Source organism: Stegodyphus dumicola, chromosome 9, assembly GCF_044657685.1.
Source record: "Stegodyphus dumicola isolate Sdum_Otavi_A_Nest chromosome 9, ASM4465768v1".
Classification (NCBI taxonomy): domain Eukaryota; kingdom Metazoa; phylum Arthropoda; class Arachnida; order Araneae; family Eresidae; genus Stegodyphus; species Stegodyphus dumicola.
The window spans coordinates 106,452,971-106,468,234 of NC_140776.1; the positions used below are offsets into that span (position 1 = coordinate 106,452,971).

At 32.7% G+C, this 15,264-nt stretch overlaps 1 protein-coding gene across 3 annotated transcripts in view; it reads left to right on the forward strand.

Annotated features, from left to right (window-relative positions):
- The window catches only part of LOC118201005 (uncharacterized), a 66,709-nt gene that overhangs the window by 12,076 nt on the left and 39,369 nt on the right, over positions 1-15,264 (forward strand). For 2 of the 3 annotated variants that reach the window (XM_035373014.2, XM_035373013.2), the window contains exon 2: positions 10,547-10,649. The exons of the other annotated variant lie outside the window; for it this stretch is intronic. In XM_035373014.2, the coding sequence (XP_035228905.2) occupies positions 10,547-10,649 (103 nt within the window). The remainder of the gene's footprint in view (positions 1-10,546; positions 10,650-15,264) is intronic. 3 annotated transcript variants of the gene reach the window in all.

A 15,264-nucleotide genomic window follows, 5' to 3' on the forward strand; every position in this document is an offset into this window, starting at 1 on the left:
ATTGCCCATTGCTTGACGCATTTTTAAGAATTGCACATACTCTGTATTCATGTACACATCGACCTATTTTCACTTAAAAAAACATCCCAGAATTGCACAAAAATGACACACCCTTGACTTAAAATCCATGTACACATTTTCACTTAAAAAGTCAAAGAAAATTGACAAAAATCTAAATCTTACTCTTGTAAAAAGCGCCAAACAAATAAGTGGGCGATTCTGCACTTTAGCCGAATTTCTGATTTCTGTATTAGGAAGAAACTTTTTCCATAATTGACTTTGCATTTGTTTGTTTTTTACACATCCGTGCTCATAGCATTGAGTGTGTGTGCATGGCCACAAAATGGATGATGCATACCCGTATAATCAATAGTATCTATGATTTGAATAATGTGCCAAAAAATTCTATAAATGGAGCTAATTACTTTACAATGTGATATAAATCTTATTCGAAGATGTTACGATTTACAAATTTTGCGCTAAGAAAAACCACGTTGTTTTTGAGCATATTTATATGGAACATATTATTTCAGAGAAATATATTCAGTTACTGGCAACTACGTCTCGTGATGAAGATAATTTTTACTAATTTCTCCCTCTTCTCTGCATTTATCGGAATCCAAATACAGACATATGTATTTTTATTTATGTCTCGAAGAAAAATTTAATAAATAGGAAGAAGAGACTACCGTATTTGACGGCATATAAGACGCACTTTTTTTTTTACGAAACGTGAGAACTAAAAGAAACCACGCTATTGAAACTTTTTTCCCTTGTATGTGGCTGTCTAAATAAGGGTGCGTCTTATATGCCATCAAATATGGTACTAAAAGAGTTGTGTTATCCCCTGCCCAAAGATTATTTGACCCTATTGGGATAACATGTCCCATTTCATTGATACCAAAAGTATTGCTTCAAAACATTTGGAAGAGGAAAATTAATTGGGATGACGTACTTCCAATAGATATATCAAATAGATTTTTAACCTGGGTCAAGGAACTATCTTTACTGAAAAAATGTAAGATTTCACGGAGACTCATCTCAGGCCCATTTGAAGACTGCCGAATAGGTCTACGTTGTTTTTGTGATGCCAGTGAAGTTTCCTATGCTGCTTGTATTTTCTTACGTTCTGAATTTAATGAGAAGATTTCAGTCAAGTTAGTAACGAGTAAGTCAAGAGTGGCACCTACCAAAGAGATTACAATTCCTAGATTAGAACTCTTGGGAGCTTTGATCTTATCAAGATTATATGGTCAAGTCGTAGACAGACTGGAATTGAAAAACAATACAGTGTATTTTTGGACTGATTCAACTGTTGCTTTAACTTGGATCAAAAGAGAGAGTTCTTGGAATATGTGTGTAGGAAACAGAGTCACAGAAATAAGAAAGAATGCAAACCTGAATGACTGGCATTTTTTGCCAGGGCATATGAACCCAGCAGATTTGCCTTCAAGAGGTTGTGATGCTAAGAATTTATTGAAAAACAAATGGTGGGAAGGTCCAGAATGGTTATGGAAGTCACAAGAATTTTGGCCATTAAGTGAAAAACAAGTCATTGATGAAAATTTGGTTAGATCAGGAGAGAGAAAAATGATAATCAGTAACATGGAGCATGGATCAGTTAACTTCACTGACAATTTACTTTATTTCTCGAAATGTACGAAGATTCTTAGAATGCTTGCCTGGATACTTCGTTTCATTAAAAACTGCCAACGAAAAGAAAAACTTAAGAAAACTGAGTTGACTTATGAAGAAGTTCAATCAGCAGAACACTGTTTGCTAAAATTAATTTAGCAGGAAAGTCTTTCCGGAAGAAAAATGAAAATCTTGAAGAACATGCAAACATTCAGAGACGAAAATAATATTGTTCGACTCAGAACAAAGCTTCTCTTTGTTCTGAGATGAAGAGGAAAATTTCAAGTGCCCCATATTGTTCTCCGGAAGCCATGAGATTATTCATCGACTGGTAAGGCAAAAGCATTGTGAACTACAACATGCAGGACTTCGAACTCTGATTGCCAATTTAAGAGAAGATTACTGGATTATTTCGATCAATAGACTAGCGAAACAAGTTAGCTCTAGTTGTATTTCATGTAAAAGATTCAAAGCCAAACCTACAGAACCACCTTTTGCAGCTCTTCCTAAGAACAGAATAAAGGCTGCTGCAGTTTTTGAAGTTTCAGGAATTGATCTCGCAGTGTGTTTGTGTTTGCGTTCTGGCGAAAAGACATGGGTTGTACTTTTTACCTGTGCCATTTATAGGGCTGTCCATCTTGAATTAGTCAATTCCCTGTCTACAGAAGTTTTTATTATGGCTTTAAGAAGATTCTTTGCTCGAAGAGGTAGAATAAATATAATCTACACTGACAACGGTACAAACTTCATTGGTTCAAGCAATGTTCTAAGAAATTTAGATTGAGAGAAGATCATGTCGTTTTCCACTGTCAAGAAAATAAAATGGAATTTTAACCCTCCAACAGCCGTCTGGTGGGAAGGATGGTGAGAGCGCATGGTTAGAATGTTGAAGATGCTAAGAAGAATTTTGGGCAGGAAAAGTCTTGACTATGAAGAGTTGGAAACTATTCTATGTGACTGCAGAGCTACAATAAACTCTAGACCACTTACATATATTGAAGGCAATTCTGAAGGTCTGAAGCCATTAACTCCTGCTTGTTTCTTAAGTATTCCTAGCAGTGAAACAACTGATTTAGACGAAATCGACAATGAAAGTCTAAATATAAAATTGCGTTTTGTACAAAAATTAAGGCAGAATTTAAGAATGAGATTTCAGAATGAGTATTTAGCAATGTTGATTCATAAAGGTAAGAGCCGGGAAGAATCTTTAAGAGTTGGAGAGGTCATTCTTTTAGAAACTGATGGCAAGCATATCAACTGGCCTTTAGGAATCGTCATTGAAGTCTTTTCTGGAGCAGATGGGCACTCAAGAGTTGCCAGAGTGAGAACAGCTGATGGAGAGAAGTTGAGACCATTCCAAAGACTTTATCCTTTAGAAATCAACAGTTCGGAAAAGTTACCATTCATTGCCCAAGATGCTCGAAGGGATGAAAGTGCCTCTACGCTCTGCAGCTAATGATTCAGATTCCTAAAGGACAGTTGATACGCTTGCCATCAGTTTGTAAAAGATACAAAAAGATGTAGAAAGGTAGATAAAAACGAGAAAAAGGGACACTATTTACCACATCATCCTGTGATAAAAACTGGTGTAACAACAACAAAATTTGTCCGGTTTTTGATGCATCGACGAAAGATTCCAAAGGAAATTCCTTGAATAATTGTTTAGAAAAGGGGCCAAATTTATTAGAAATGATACCCAAATTGATAATGCAGTTTCGGAAAAACGCAATTGCCGTAACATCAGACATCAAAAAAGCATTTTTACAAATCAGTTTGAATCCAGAGGATAGGGAGTATTTTAAATTTCTGTGGTGGAAGGATTTATCAAGACGAGAAGAAATAATCACTCTCCGACATTGTAGAGTGGTATTTGGTGCTTCTCCTAGTCCATTTTTACTAGATGCAACTATAGCTTACCATCTAGAGAACGCTTCGGATGAAAGGAAGCACACAGCTTGTCAACTCGAATCTTTTATGTGAACAACTGTATTACGAGTTTAGAAACTAAAGAAGAGGCAGAGAAATTTATTTCTGAAGCTAAGGAGCTGATGTCTTCAGCACTATTCAAACTACGAGGCTGGGTTACTTCTGAAAAAATTGTAGAAGAAACATATGACAAATTCATTTCAATTCTAGGTCTCTCTTGGGACACTGAAGCCGATGAACTTTTTTGTGGCAGTATGGTTGAAATTCCAGAAAAGGGGATTACCATATTTGACGACATATAAGACTCACTTTTTTCCTAAATTTGGTCTCAAAAAAGTTACCTGCGTCTTATACGTGAAGGTAATTGCATTCAATAATTGTTTATTTGGCTTTTACGAAACGTGAGAACTAAAAGAAACCACGCTATTGAAACTTTTTTCCCTTGTGTGTGGCCATCTAAATAAGGGTGCGTCTTATATGCCGTCAAATACGGTAAGTTGTCATTATTTATTCTCCAATTTTTATCTAGCATGGAAAAGTTTATCTGAAAACTTAGTTTTCTTAATTTGTTTATTTTTAATTAAATTATTTAATGACTAATTAAACATGTTAAAAGTTATATGAAAGAAATGTCAGTCTAAGAATTTAATATTTAGCTTTTAGTATTGTTAAATGACAATATGTAAAAATGTCTTGCAGGTACCAAACTTTAGATTTCAGATTAAAAAATATATAGGTTAATCTTTGGATTATGGTAACTTGGCGATTTTTTGGCGAAAATTTGGCGACCAACCGTGCTACAGCAACCTGCTAGTTTTTGTTTGGACGCCATTTTGTTTTCATGAAGTAAAGGCTTTTTTTTTACTCAAAATTTTTTCCAACAATCTGCTAGCCAAATTACGCTTATGCTAGAACTTTTATGGAACAAAAGTGTTTAATCATGACGAAGATTAGGTGCGAAATTGGGAAAAAGTGCAGAATTGCAAACTGCTTGCCGCATTTTTAAGAATTGCACATACCTGGTATCCATGTACATGTTGACCTATTTTCACTTAAAAAAACATCCCAGAATTGCACAAAAATGTCATTGCGCACAATCTTGACTTTATCCATGTACATTGCTAAAGTCCTAGCTAGTAACCTTTATCGCCTTACCAAAATGTCGCCAAACTACCTGTTACCATATTCCAAAGATTAGCCAATATATATTGTTATGAAATGTCCAGACGCAGTAAGACAGCTTCCCTGCAAAGCAAGCTTAGGGTTGCCATAAAATGGCAAGGGAAGGCAAGGTTGCCACACATGGCGAGAAATCGCCCATTTGGCGACAAAATTGCTGATAAGCCATGGACGATGGAGAACCTTCTGGAACGAATTCTTACCGGTTTAGCCCAAAATGCTCTCGAACACAAGCCAAAAACTATATAAACCCTGCTGGTACATGCAGAGAGTGCAAGATAGTCGGTCAGTCCATATGGAATCGGTTGAGTTGACAGCCAGTGGCGAGTGGGTCGCCGAGTGTATTGCAGTTAGTGCATCGTCGACAGAGCATGTTGAGCTCCGGGAACGACTGAACCGGAGAGTCGGGAGATGTGCTCTGTGTGTCGTCAAGTGCAACGCGAGTTGTAGTGTGGAGAGTCTCGAGAGAACATGGAGTTCCAAGAACGACCAAGCAGAGTCGGGAGCTGTGCTTTGCAACGAAGCTGTCTGCCCCCACCGTTATAACCTGGAGGCTGTGTCGCTGATTGTTACAGCGTGTGTATAGTAGTTCTTTGACGACTGTAAATGTGATATTCAAGCTGTCTTGGACAATACTGGCCAATAAAATGTGTTTTAATACTTCATCAAGTGTTGTCGTTATTCACTCTAAATCTACAAATCCCGCACGAACGTGAAGGAAGAAAATAACGTAACAATATAAATGAGTTTTTTCATTTATGATATTGTGATTATTGTTTGTTATATTTTAATAAATATTTGATGAGCAAATTTTCAATTTATTTTAGATATTTTTTATTTTGTTAAAAAAACTTCCTGTTATGTAAAAAAAAAAAAAAAAAATCTGGCCCGTCTGTTGTTTTTATGTTGTGCATTCAGCCTGCATGAAATTTGAGTTCGAGACCACTAGTTCCAGTAACAAAAATATGCAAGTGAATATTTACTGTAATATTAAAGATGAGATCAAAATACACTCTGTAACAAGAAAATCGACTCACCAAGAAGGAGTAATAATTTTATTCAATTGATTGAATAATGTTATTTCCGAGTTACAAAGTTACAAAGTAATGAGCTCAATAAAATGCGTTGATCCACCTGGGTGCAAGCTGCCACACAACCTGGCATAGACTGATAAATGTCTCTTGTGGTATTTCGTGCCAAATTTGCTCCAGTTTTCAGGCTAGGTCATCAACATTTCCTGGTAGATGCAGTTGCCTACAAGGAATGGAATTGAATTAAGAAATTTTTAATTGTTTGAAGTTTTTTTTTTTTAAATCCAGACAAGTGAAGTCATATTCATAGCCTTAAGAATATATACTTTTTCTCTGTTTTCCTGTACTATTTTGAAGGGCTATTTGAATCAGTCTTTGCCTGCAGAACATTGTCAAATTTTTAATGATACCCATATCTGAAGGTTGTAACGCTAGTGCAATTTGCTGGGAAGAAAACAACTTTCACATTTTGCAAGAAATCTGTCATTTGAGGATGAATGGTAAATTGATCCATAAAAAGTAAAATTTTATGGTTTTATACATTTTCTTGAGCCATTCTGTAAAAATGGCCATTATCATTATTTATTATTTGCTTTATATTATAATGGAAGAATTTTAACATGTTTGAACCATCTGGGCTTTTGTGAACTTTTATGGAACAGTTTTATGGAACCCTATATGTAAAGGACTCATTTGAGATTCCATGCCACAATTTAAACTTAAGCAGTTATCCAGTTAAAAAGCAAGGTTTCATTGCATTCAGTTGAAGTCTTTTTTTTTTTTTTTTTTTAATTAATGTAGGCCATTCACTAGAATATTGTATGCATGACACTGAATGAAAAATTTTAGCAAAATGGCTTCGACCTCGGGAAACTTTCAATCTTGAACACAAAATTTCTTTGAAGTGAATTGCCCACAATCTGTCATGCTCTGTTTGTGTTCTTTCTTCAACGTCTTTCGATCATAAACAGCCATTTTTAGTACTGACATAGGAATATCTAGTTTCTTTGCTATATCAGCCAAACCAGTATTCTCATCAAATTCTTTTAAGATAATTTTATCTTTCATTGAGAATGCCTTTTGCTTTTGTAATACTTTGTGTTAGTCAATTCTGCTCCATCTAGTTTAGTTTACTTAACAAAGCATCCTGAGCAAAAGGGGAAAAAAATATGTATTTCTCCTTTCAACTATCCCCTGTATTCATAAAAGGGTTTTCAATTCCTGTACTAGACTATTATGTCTCCTGCCTTTGTTTCCTTCACCTGTCTCCATTTCTGGGAAAAATACTTCAATGGTGAGACTGTGAAATGTAAAACTAATGCAGTAAGTAATCAAAAGCGACGTAGTATAATTGAAGTTATGCAACATACAAATGAGAAACACATAAATGGTGTTTCACTGTTATAAAGAAATAACCTGGATGTGATTGTGATTTCTAATTAGGATAAAAAAAACTTTTTTATGCAAATTTCTATAAGTGAATTTTAAGGGATCTACATTTAAATTGTTTTTAGTCTTTGCAATTTCAAAAAAATACTCAGCAAAGCAATGTTATTTCAGTATCCAAACTTGTTAAACTTTGAATTATGATATGTTTTGCTGGATTTTCAGCATATGAGAAAAAGTTGTTCTCAATATTCCATGAAGTTCTGTGTGTTGTTTGGCATTGCTGATAAATTGTTTTGATGCCTAGTTATCCTTTAAAAATAAATTGCTGCTTAATGAAGAGAATATATACAATGTAGTGTATAAAAATACTATCAATTTGAGTGGTGATCTTGCTCTAAAATAGCAGTGCAAAATGCATTTTCAGAATTTGATTAGTTTATAAATCTAAATTTGAGTTAAAAATATGTTATAGTTTTATTATGTATAAATTATTTATTTTACTGGTTCCTCTATGACCTGCTGTGCAAATTTTGCTTTTGACTTCCCCCTTGCCCAAAATTAATTTTCTGATAATAGATTGACAGCTGTAAAATAACTGAAGAAAATAGTCTTTTATTAACCCTTTAACTGTTATTTTGATGATTTGGGTACATAAATTATAATTTTTTTATTGCAAAAATCAAGTGTTTAGTACAGAATAAAATATACTTAGTAGTTAAAAACTGATATTTTGAATTACATGCATAAAAATTTTAAGGTTTTTTGTAGCCAATGCATATTCACTTGAAGCGGCTGCCACTCAGTGTGGCAGTTGTAAAGTTTAGTAATTCAGTATTTCAGTTTTGTGTGGTATAACTGGAAACAATTTTCCAAGCACAAACCAACTCCACAATCAGTACACCAGAATCATGTTTCCTTTCTTGTCTTTTCTTCATTTTCATCCTTTCTTGAGCAACAAACTTTGCACTGTGTTGTAGACTCAATAAATAAATAAAACTAAATAAATAAACTTCTTACAATAAAGTTAATGATAAACTCACTATAAACTTCTCACAATATATATTCGGGTATAACAATACGATGCACTCAAAAAAATAATAATAATTTACCCTGAGTAATACTTGGGCGTGACATTTTGGAATACCAGTGCTGTGCCTGAGAATATTTCGGGCGAGACAGTTAAAAAGTTAGTGATAAATGGACAATATGCTGAAATTGTGAAATGGTTTGACAAATGCATCATCTGAATACATTTGATTTATTGTGTAAGTCATTTCTATGAAATGATTATATTAAAATGTGCTTTTGTGTACTTTTATAATTAATAAGATGTTTTTGTATGTAAATAAAAGCAGTAGTATTAAAGTTTAAGCAAGCAATACATTTAAATAAAAGTATTTTATACTAAGAATAAATATTGGAAAGTTTTATACTCGCTTATGTAAAAAAAAAATTATGATAAGTTTGACTCCTGTATGACAAAAATTGGCCATCTTATGTAATTTAAAAACTTATAATTTCTGATATCATTTTCAGCTTTCCTTGAGGGATAAGTTAGTTCAGTCAGAATAATTTGAGGATATAAGTTTAAATGAAATGCAACAAAACTGTGTATAATTTAGTAAGCATACAAGGAAGTTGTGGTGTCCACATCAGATATTTTTATGTATATTATATTCTCCCTATCTACACTTTGTGAAGGGAATTTTTTTTTAAATTTTTATTTATTTACGTTTTTAAATTGTTTAGGGGTCCAGATTTAAGTACAAAACATTAATCGAACTATTCTTTTTTTTTTTTTTTTTTTTCCTGATAGCAGCTGAAAGCTTATAGTAATATACTTAAAATTTTTTGTGTGTTAATTTTAAGAAAAAATTAATGATATTCATATTTAATGAATTTATTGGAAAATCAATTTGGAGTAAATTATGTGCTTTAACGGTACTTATGGAAAATCCTGTTGAGAAACGGCGCGAAACTAAAAAAAATGCATTTACTAAATACAAGAAAAAGTGTTCTATTCTTATTTTTCTTTCAAATCTATTATATTATCATTTATTTATATTTAATTTTTCATTAAAAATTTCCATTATTTTATTAAGGCAATATACTGTAAAAGCAATTATTTTCGCTAGGTTTTAATTTAATCGCTGGTAAGATTCCATAACTTTGGAAATATTCAGAAGCATGCTCTTCTTTAGTAGGCAGGTTCCAAATTTTAATCTTTTTTTAATGCGTGATACATGGGAAAAAACTAGTCTTTACTCAAGGATAATAATAACTAACTTGTGTAATCAAGGTTACACCAAACTCGACTTGTTTGAAGAAGATTTTTCCATTTTTGGCGAAAAATCGCGTAGTTTGGTGTCTTTTCCTTAACCACTTGCGCTACGCCTAAACTTCACGGTTGTGGTGCCGTGCACTACAATATAACAAGCGGTAAAGTGTCTCATTTATGCCGCTCCGCGTCTGCAAGTGCAATCCAAAGCTGTAACTCGAGAAATAAGCGATCTCGTTGTTAGGCGACATGTGCACCACGTTATTTCCATTTTTGTGATAAATGCCTATCGACGTGGTGTTCATGTCGCTCGCGGTTTGAGACAAAAGCATCTCGACGTGCGTGGCACGTCTTTTTAGCGCAAGTGGTTAATAGGCAAAAATGATCGATGAGATTTTTAGTAAGTACCACTTTAACATGCAGTTTATTGAAACCTGTCATCATATATGAAAATTGAAATGCAGTGTGAATAAAACTAGTCAAATATTTTTTTATGTCATTTCAGTTTGAGAATCTGATATAATAAATACCTTTTGATTATTCACTCCACCGCTGAAAAATTTCGACTTTCAAGAAAAACATTTGTTTTGTGAAAGTTCTAATATAGATATTCAAAATTTTGGAAATATTTTTGAATTGTCTCTACCAGGGGGTAAGGGGATTTCATAGTTTCAGAAAGAATGCAGTCAGATTTTTATGAATATAAAAAACTGCTTTTATTCAAGTTTTTATATTTATTAGCATTTTCTCTACTTTTTGTTGTTTAATTTATAAAACTCATTTCAAAATAAATGAAATTTAAATGTATGCATATGCATTTTTTTAAATCTGGGAAAAGAGGGAGCGATGATCTAGTAATGATGAAGGGGTTCGTGGAGCAAAGCAGGTTGAGAACCGGTGGTCTATATGAATTACTACTAAGACAAAAAGACCTTTTTTTTTTTTTTTTTTTTTTAAATAAGAAATTTTTAAAAATCATTATCAATCTAAAGGTAAGTTTTGTCGCAAATACAGTGGAGATGTACTATTTCCTTATTTTTATATTTTAAAAACTACCTTTATGTATGTGTAGATTGCCATTCAGTAATAGAACAAAAATCTGTTGCAGAATATTATTATATTGTGATGGAGTTGAATTAATAATCGAAGGAAATGGGACTAAAGATTTTGGTGGAACAAAGAAAGGAAGAATTTACCTCACAACCCACAGGGTGAGTACCAAAGAAACACTGCAAAAAGAGATTTTAAAATTTTCAAAAATTTCACTGTAAGATGAAGATATAAGGTTCTTGTTATTTTGGTAATTGCATATGAGCTTTAGCCACTTTTAGCAGAGGTCATCAGAGTTTCAAAATGTTCCAGACTGTGGCAATAATGCACATAAAAATTCTTCAGTTTTATTGCCATTTTTGTTTGTGTTCTTTTATTTGATTACAAGGTTCTTCACTATTTTTTAAGCTAGATTGTGGTATTTTTAGTCTTAACACAGTTTAAAATTTATGCTTGTGAGATTTAGCTGCAGTGGAAGAAATTGCAGTAAAATTTCTGCAGGGATGTGGTATTATTTTGGGCTGAAGAAAATAATTGCTTTGAATATTCTCAGAGCATTCACCATGAATTTTTTGTGAGCAGAAAAAAATTAAAACCCATTTGCAAGTAAATTTATTGATTCATTTTTTAGTATTTTTAAACTCGTATGCCCTTATTCTTTGTTCTTCTGTAGAAAATTGCTAAACTGCCCCCAAAGTGGTTGCATTAACACGTTGAACCTGGCGCCGGTCCCTAGGGACCGGCAGTAAGCTTTCCTTGTGGCCACTGGAATTTTCATTTGGCCGGCGTCAGAATTTTCGTTTGGCTAGTGGCAGTCCACGGGACTGACAGTATTAACATTCGCAACCGCAAGCTTTGTCACGCACATGCAGGGCTTGTATGTTGGTAGCTGACAAAGCTCACCAACAGATAAGCTCTATTCAGTGCATGAAGTCACAGATCACCGTGCAACATTGCACCACTTGATCACTCGTGCCGGCGAACGGAAAGGACAGCAAATTCGGTGCCAGGCTTTACGTGTTAATATATGTATAGCATCACTTTTCATTCCTTATATTACTAACATAAAGTAGACCGAATCTTAAAAGTATTTAGTGAGGTGGCCATCAAAAGGAAATGCAGAGTTGTAGTTTTCTCATTTACAGTGAATTAAAAATTAATTATTTATTAAAAAAGAAATTGTTTTATAAATGCATATTTGAATATGCTATCTTATAATTGCATATTTGAATATGCTATCTTAAACCTAATATTATTTCACCAAGAACCATACACAGTACAAAGTCCATGATCCAGAATCGTCGTGACTTTGGTGATTCCAGATTTGAAAATTTTCTGGGATTTAGATTGTCAGTTTTTATCTAGTAATGTAATATGTAGTAATCATAAAATTGAAACTATAAAATAGTCGTTTATTAAATAATGGAATTTTTATGACTTTAAGGGAACCCAAATGTACAAAAGAATATTATCAGTATTTATTTGTTTGCTTTATTAAATATTTGGTATTTACGTATTAATGCCGCCGCAGCAGAAGGTATGCTGATGTGCCAATAAAGAATAATCCTGTTGTTCTCACGCAATTATCTTTTGGATTCCTTTTTGCCTTGTTGTTTGCTGATTTGTGATGCTATTTTTTAGTGCTATGAAAATGCGTCTTTGGGATGTGCCAAACACAGAAGAATATGCAATTTTATTTTTTCAGGAAATAAATATTTTACGAAAAAAACGAAAATCTACCAATTCGCATGATATGAAACTTTATTTTGGTAAACTTACATTTTGGAAATTTAATTTAAGACAGTGTGATCAGCAAGTGGGACTTAGAAAATATAACTGGTTTGAATGAAGCAGAATTCCATTTTGTTCATCTTTGAGATTCATATACTGCTGGTACAAGAAGTTGGCATTGATTAAATTTTGTGAAAAGCAACTTGATTTATTGAATAAAACTATTATAGATTGGAACAATTACATGCGGGAATTATGTGTCTTGGATATGGAGAATAAACCAAACAAGAAGGTAGATGGACCATATTGCATTGTGGAAATTGATGAAAGTTTGTTTACTAAGCATAAAAATAATTGTGGTCGAGTACAGTGGGTGTTTGGTGGTAAATGTAGAGAAACAAAAGATTTATTTGTTGTCACTGTTCCTAATAGAACTGGCTCTACCCTTCTCAATAAAATTATTGAAAACATTGCAGATGGTAGCACAAAAATTTATTCTGATAGTTAGAAAGGTTACCAAACAAATAGAATGGGGGGGGGGGAAAGGATTCCTACATGCATTTATTCATAAATACAATTTTATTGATCCTGATACAGGAGTTCATACACAAAACAGTTGAGAGAATGTGGGGCAGTGCTAAATGAATGAACAAGAGACATAGGGGGCAGCAAGACATCATTTAAAATCTTATTTAGCAGAGTTCATATGGCGACAGCATCAAGTCAAAGAAAATAGAGACTGTTTTGAATCTATGTTAAACTCTATATCGGCCCATTTTCCACTGAAATCTGATTGACTACTTTGATTTTAAGTAAAGTGTTTTGATTTTAAATAATACGTTTTAATTTATGATTTGTCACAAAAATTTTAAATGTAGATTGGCTGCACTTAAAAACCGGCAAATCTGCAGCTGCGGTGGGTGCCGTTAATACATAAGTACCAATTTAAGTATGTAAGTACCAAGTTAATATGTCATTTCTTTTGTTTTTTTTTAATGCTAATACTTCTCTTGACTATTAGAGATAGACATAATTTCTTGTTCAAAATAATTTAATTGTTCAGGTCCTTACTCCATGTTGAGAATTTTCACTAAATCATCAGTCAAAGTTGTTTCATTCTCAACAACCACTTTATTACTTTCTTCTCTGCCAGTAGTGATATTTTCTGGATTTAGGACCGTATTACAGATTTTATTGTCCATTGGTTGATTGATTATTGGGACTTTGTCATCACAATGGAAAACTTCTATCATACCATCTTCATTTATTACTTTTCCATATTTTTCTCAAATTCAAGTAATTGAAAAATTTTACATTTTGTTTGCCATATTCAAAAACCTTAAAGTTTCTGGCTGTCATCAAAAAGCTTAGTGTTTGCTGTATACTGTTGGCGATGTATTATAAAAATGGCAACTGCAGACATGTGTTCCACTAAATTTTGTGTTGCTTTTATTGTGTGTCTAAGAAGTTTTAAATAAATTATATTAGTTTAGTTATTTATTATACTTTTATGGCTATTTCCAGCACACGTTTAAGGCTTGTCCGAGTCCTGAATATATAAATACGTGCATATATTTAAGGCTTATCCAGGGTCAGCTGTAGACATTTTGCCACTGGTGCAATCTCTGCGGGTCCTAAATTCTAAAAATTTTGCCATGCCTAAATTTTGCATTCGAGTGCCTTTCCTAAATATTAAAGATTTTGCCACCTTTTAATTTTGTTCTTAATCCTTCTGTAAATTCTAAAAATTTTGCTACCTGGTGTGGCTGCACTTCTCGTGGGCTTATCTGAATAATAAATCAATTTAATTCAGACAGCACTAGATATAATCTTTTAGACTTGAGTATCATTTACAAAATATATTTCATCGTTAACACACTCAGCACTTCCCAGCACAGCCAGGTAAAGTCTGTAATCATCAATAAGAGTAATGTCAGTGTAAATGGTTGTCATGCTGTTTAGTATTCAGTTACTGATGTATTTTTAATAAAATTATTTAGAAATTCCTGTGTGAGTCATTTCTCAAGCTGCCCTTTGTTGATAGTCATGCCGTGATGAAAGCAAAAATTAATAGAAAGTGGTTCACAAGTTTGCTATCATAGATTTAAGTTATTCAGTAAGTTAATATCCGATATGATGTTTTAATGTAGAAATTTTTGATTTGAGATGTGTGCAGAGCAAAAAGTCTGCGATGGAGTCAACTTATTGACCATAAAAATTTATGTTAATAAATAATTGTGTTTCTTCAGGATCGAAGTGCTAATTTAGTTAAGATTAGGACTTAGATAAGTTAAAGATTAGAACTCTTAGCATGTTTTATTATGAAAAAATATCAAATGTGTATGCATTAAGCATTGCAAAAAAATTGCCAGTTGTTAGGAGGTATGGATTTTAGATCATTCTTGAATTTGGATTTTGTACTGCATTGTGCTTGGGTTATTTATTTATTTTTATTAATATTATTTTTTAAGGTTATCAATTGTTTTGTGATGTGTGTATATGTGTTTAATAAATGTCTTTTTTTTTTCTTTTTGTTAATAAATGCATTGTTATGGGAGACACTGGTTCATTACTTTATGCAAGATAATTTTTTCATACATTGTGTGTAATTAAATTTCTCTACAAAACTCCAAAATATATTTTTCATAAATGGAAGATTTATAAATTAGTATAAGGGAGTATAGGAGATCCAACATTGATCTGAAAGTATTTCTGAATAATTGCTTGAAATGCTAATTGTGCAAAACTGGGAACAGTTATATGTTAGTTATTTTTGTTGTTAAATTTTAATGAAAACAGAGCAAGGGGGAATAAGCTATTCAGTATAAAAATAAATTTGTATAAAATAAAATTCCATTTGAAATAAATTGGTCATAAAAAGGTGAAAAAAATTTAAGTGTAGTGTCTTTTAATTTAAAATTCATTTAGTTACATTTTTTGCATGATTTTAAGTTATTGTAAAAAAACTGTTGTTGTATTATTGTTGAATTAGTGAAGCAAGGCTACTATATTCTTGGAGGTGTTAGGGCAATAAGAATCAGTGAA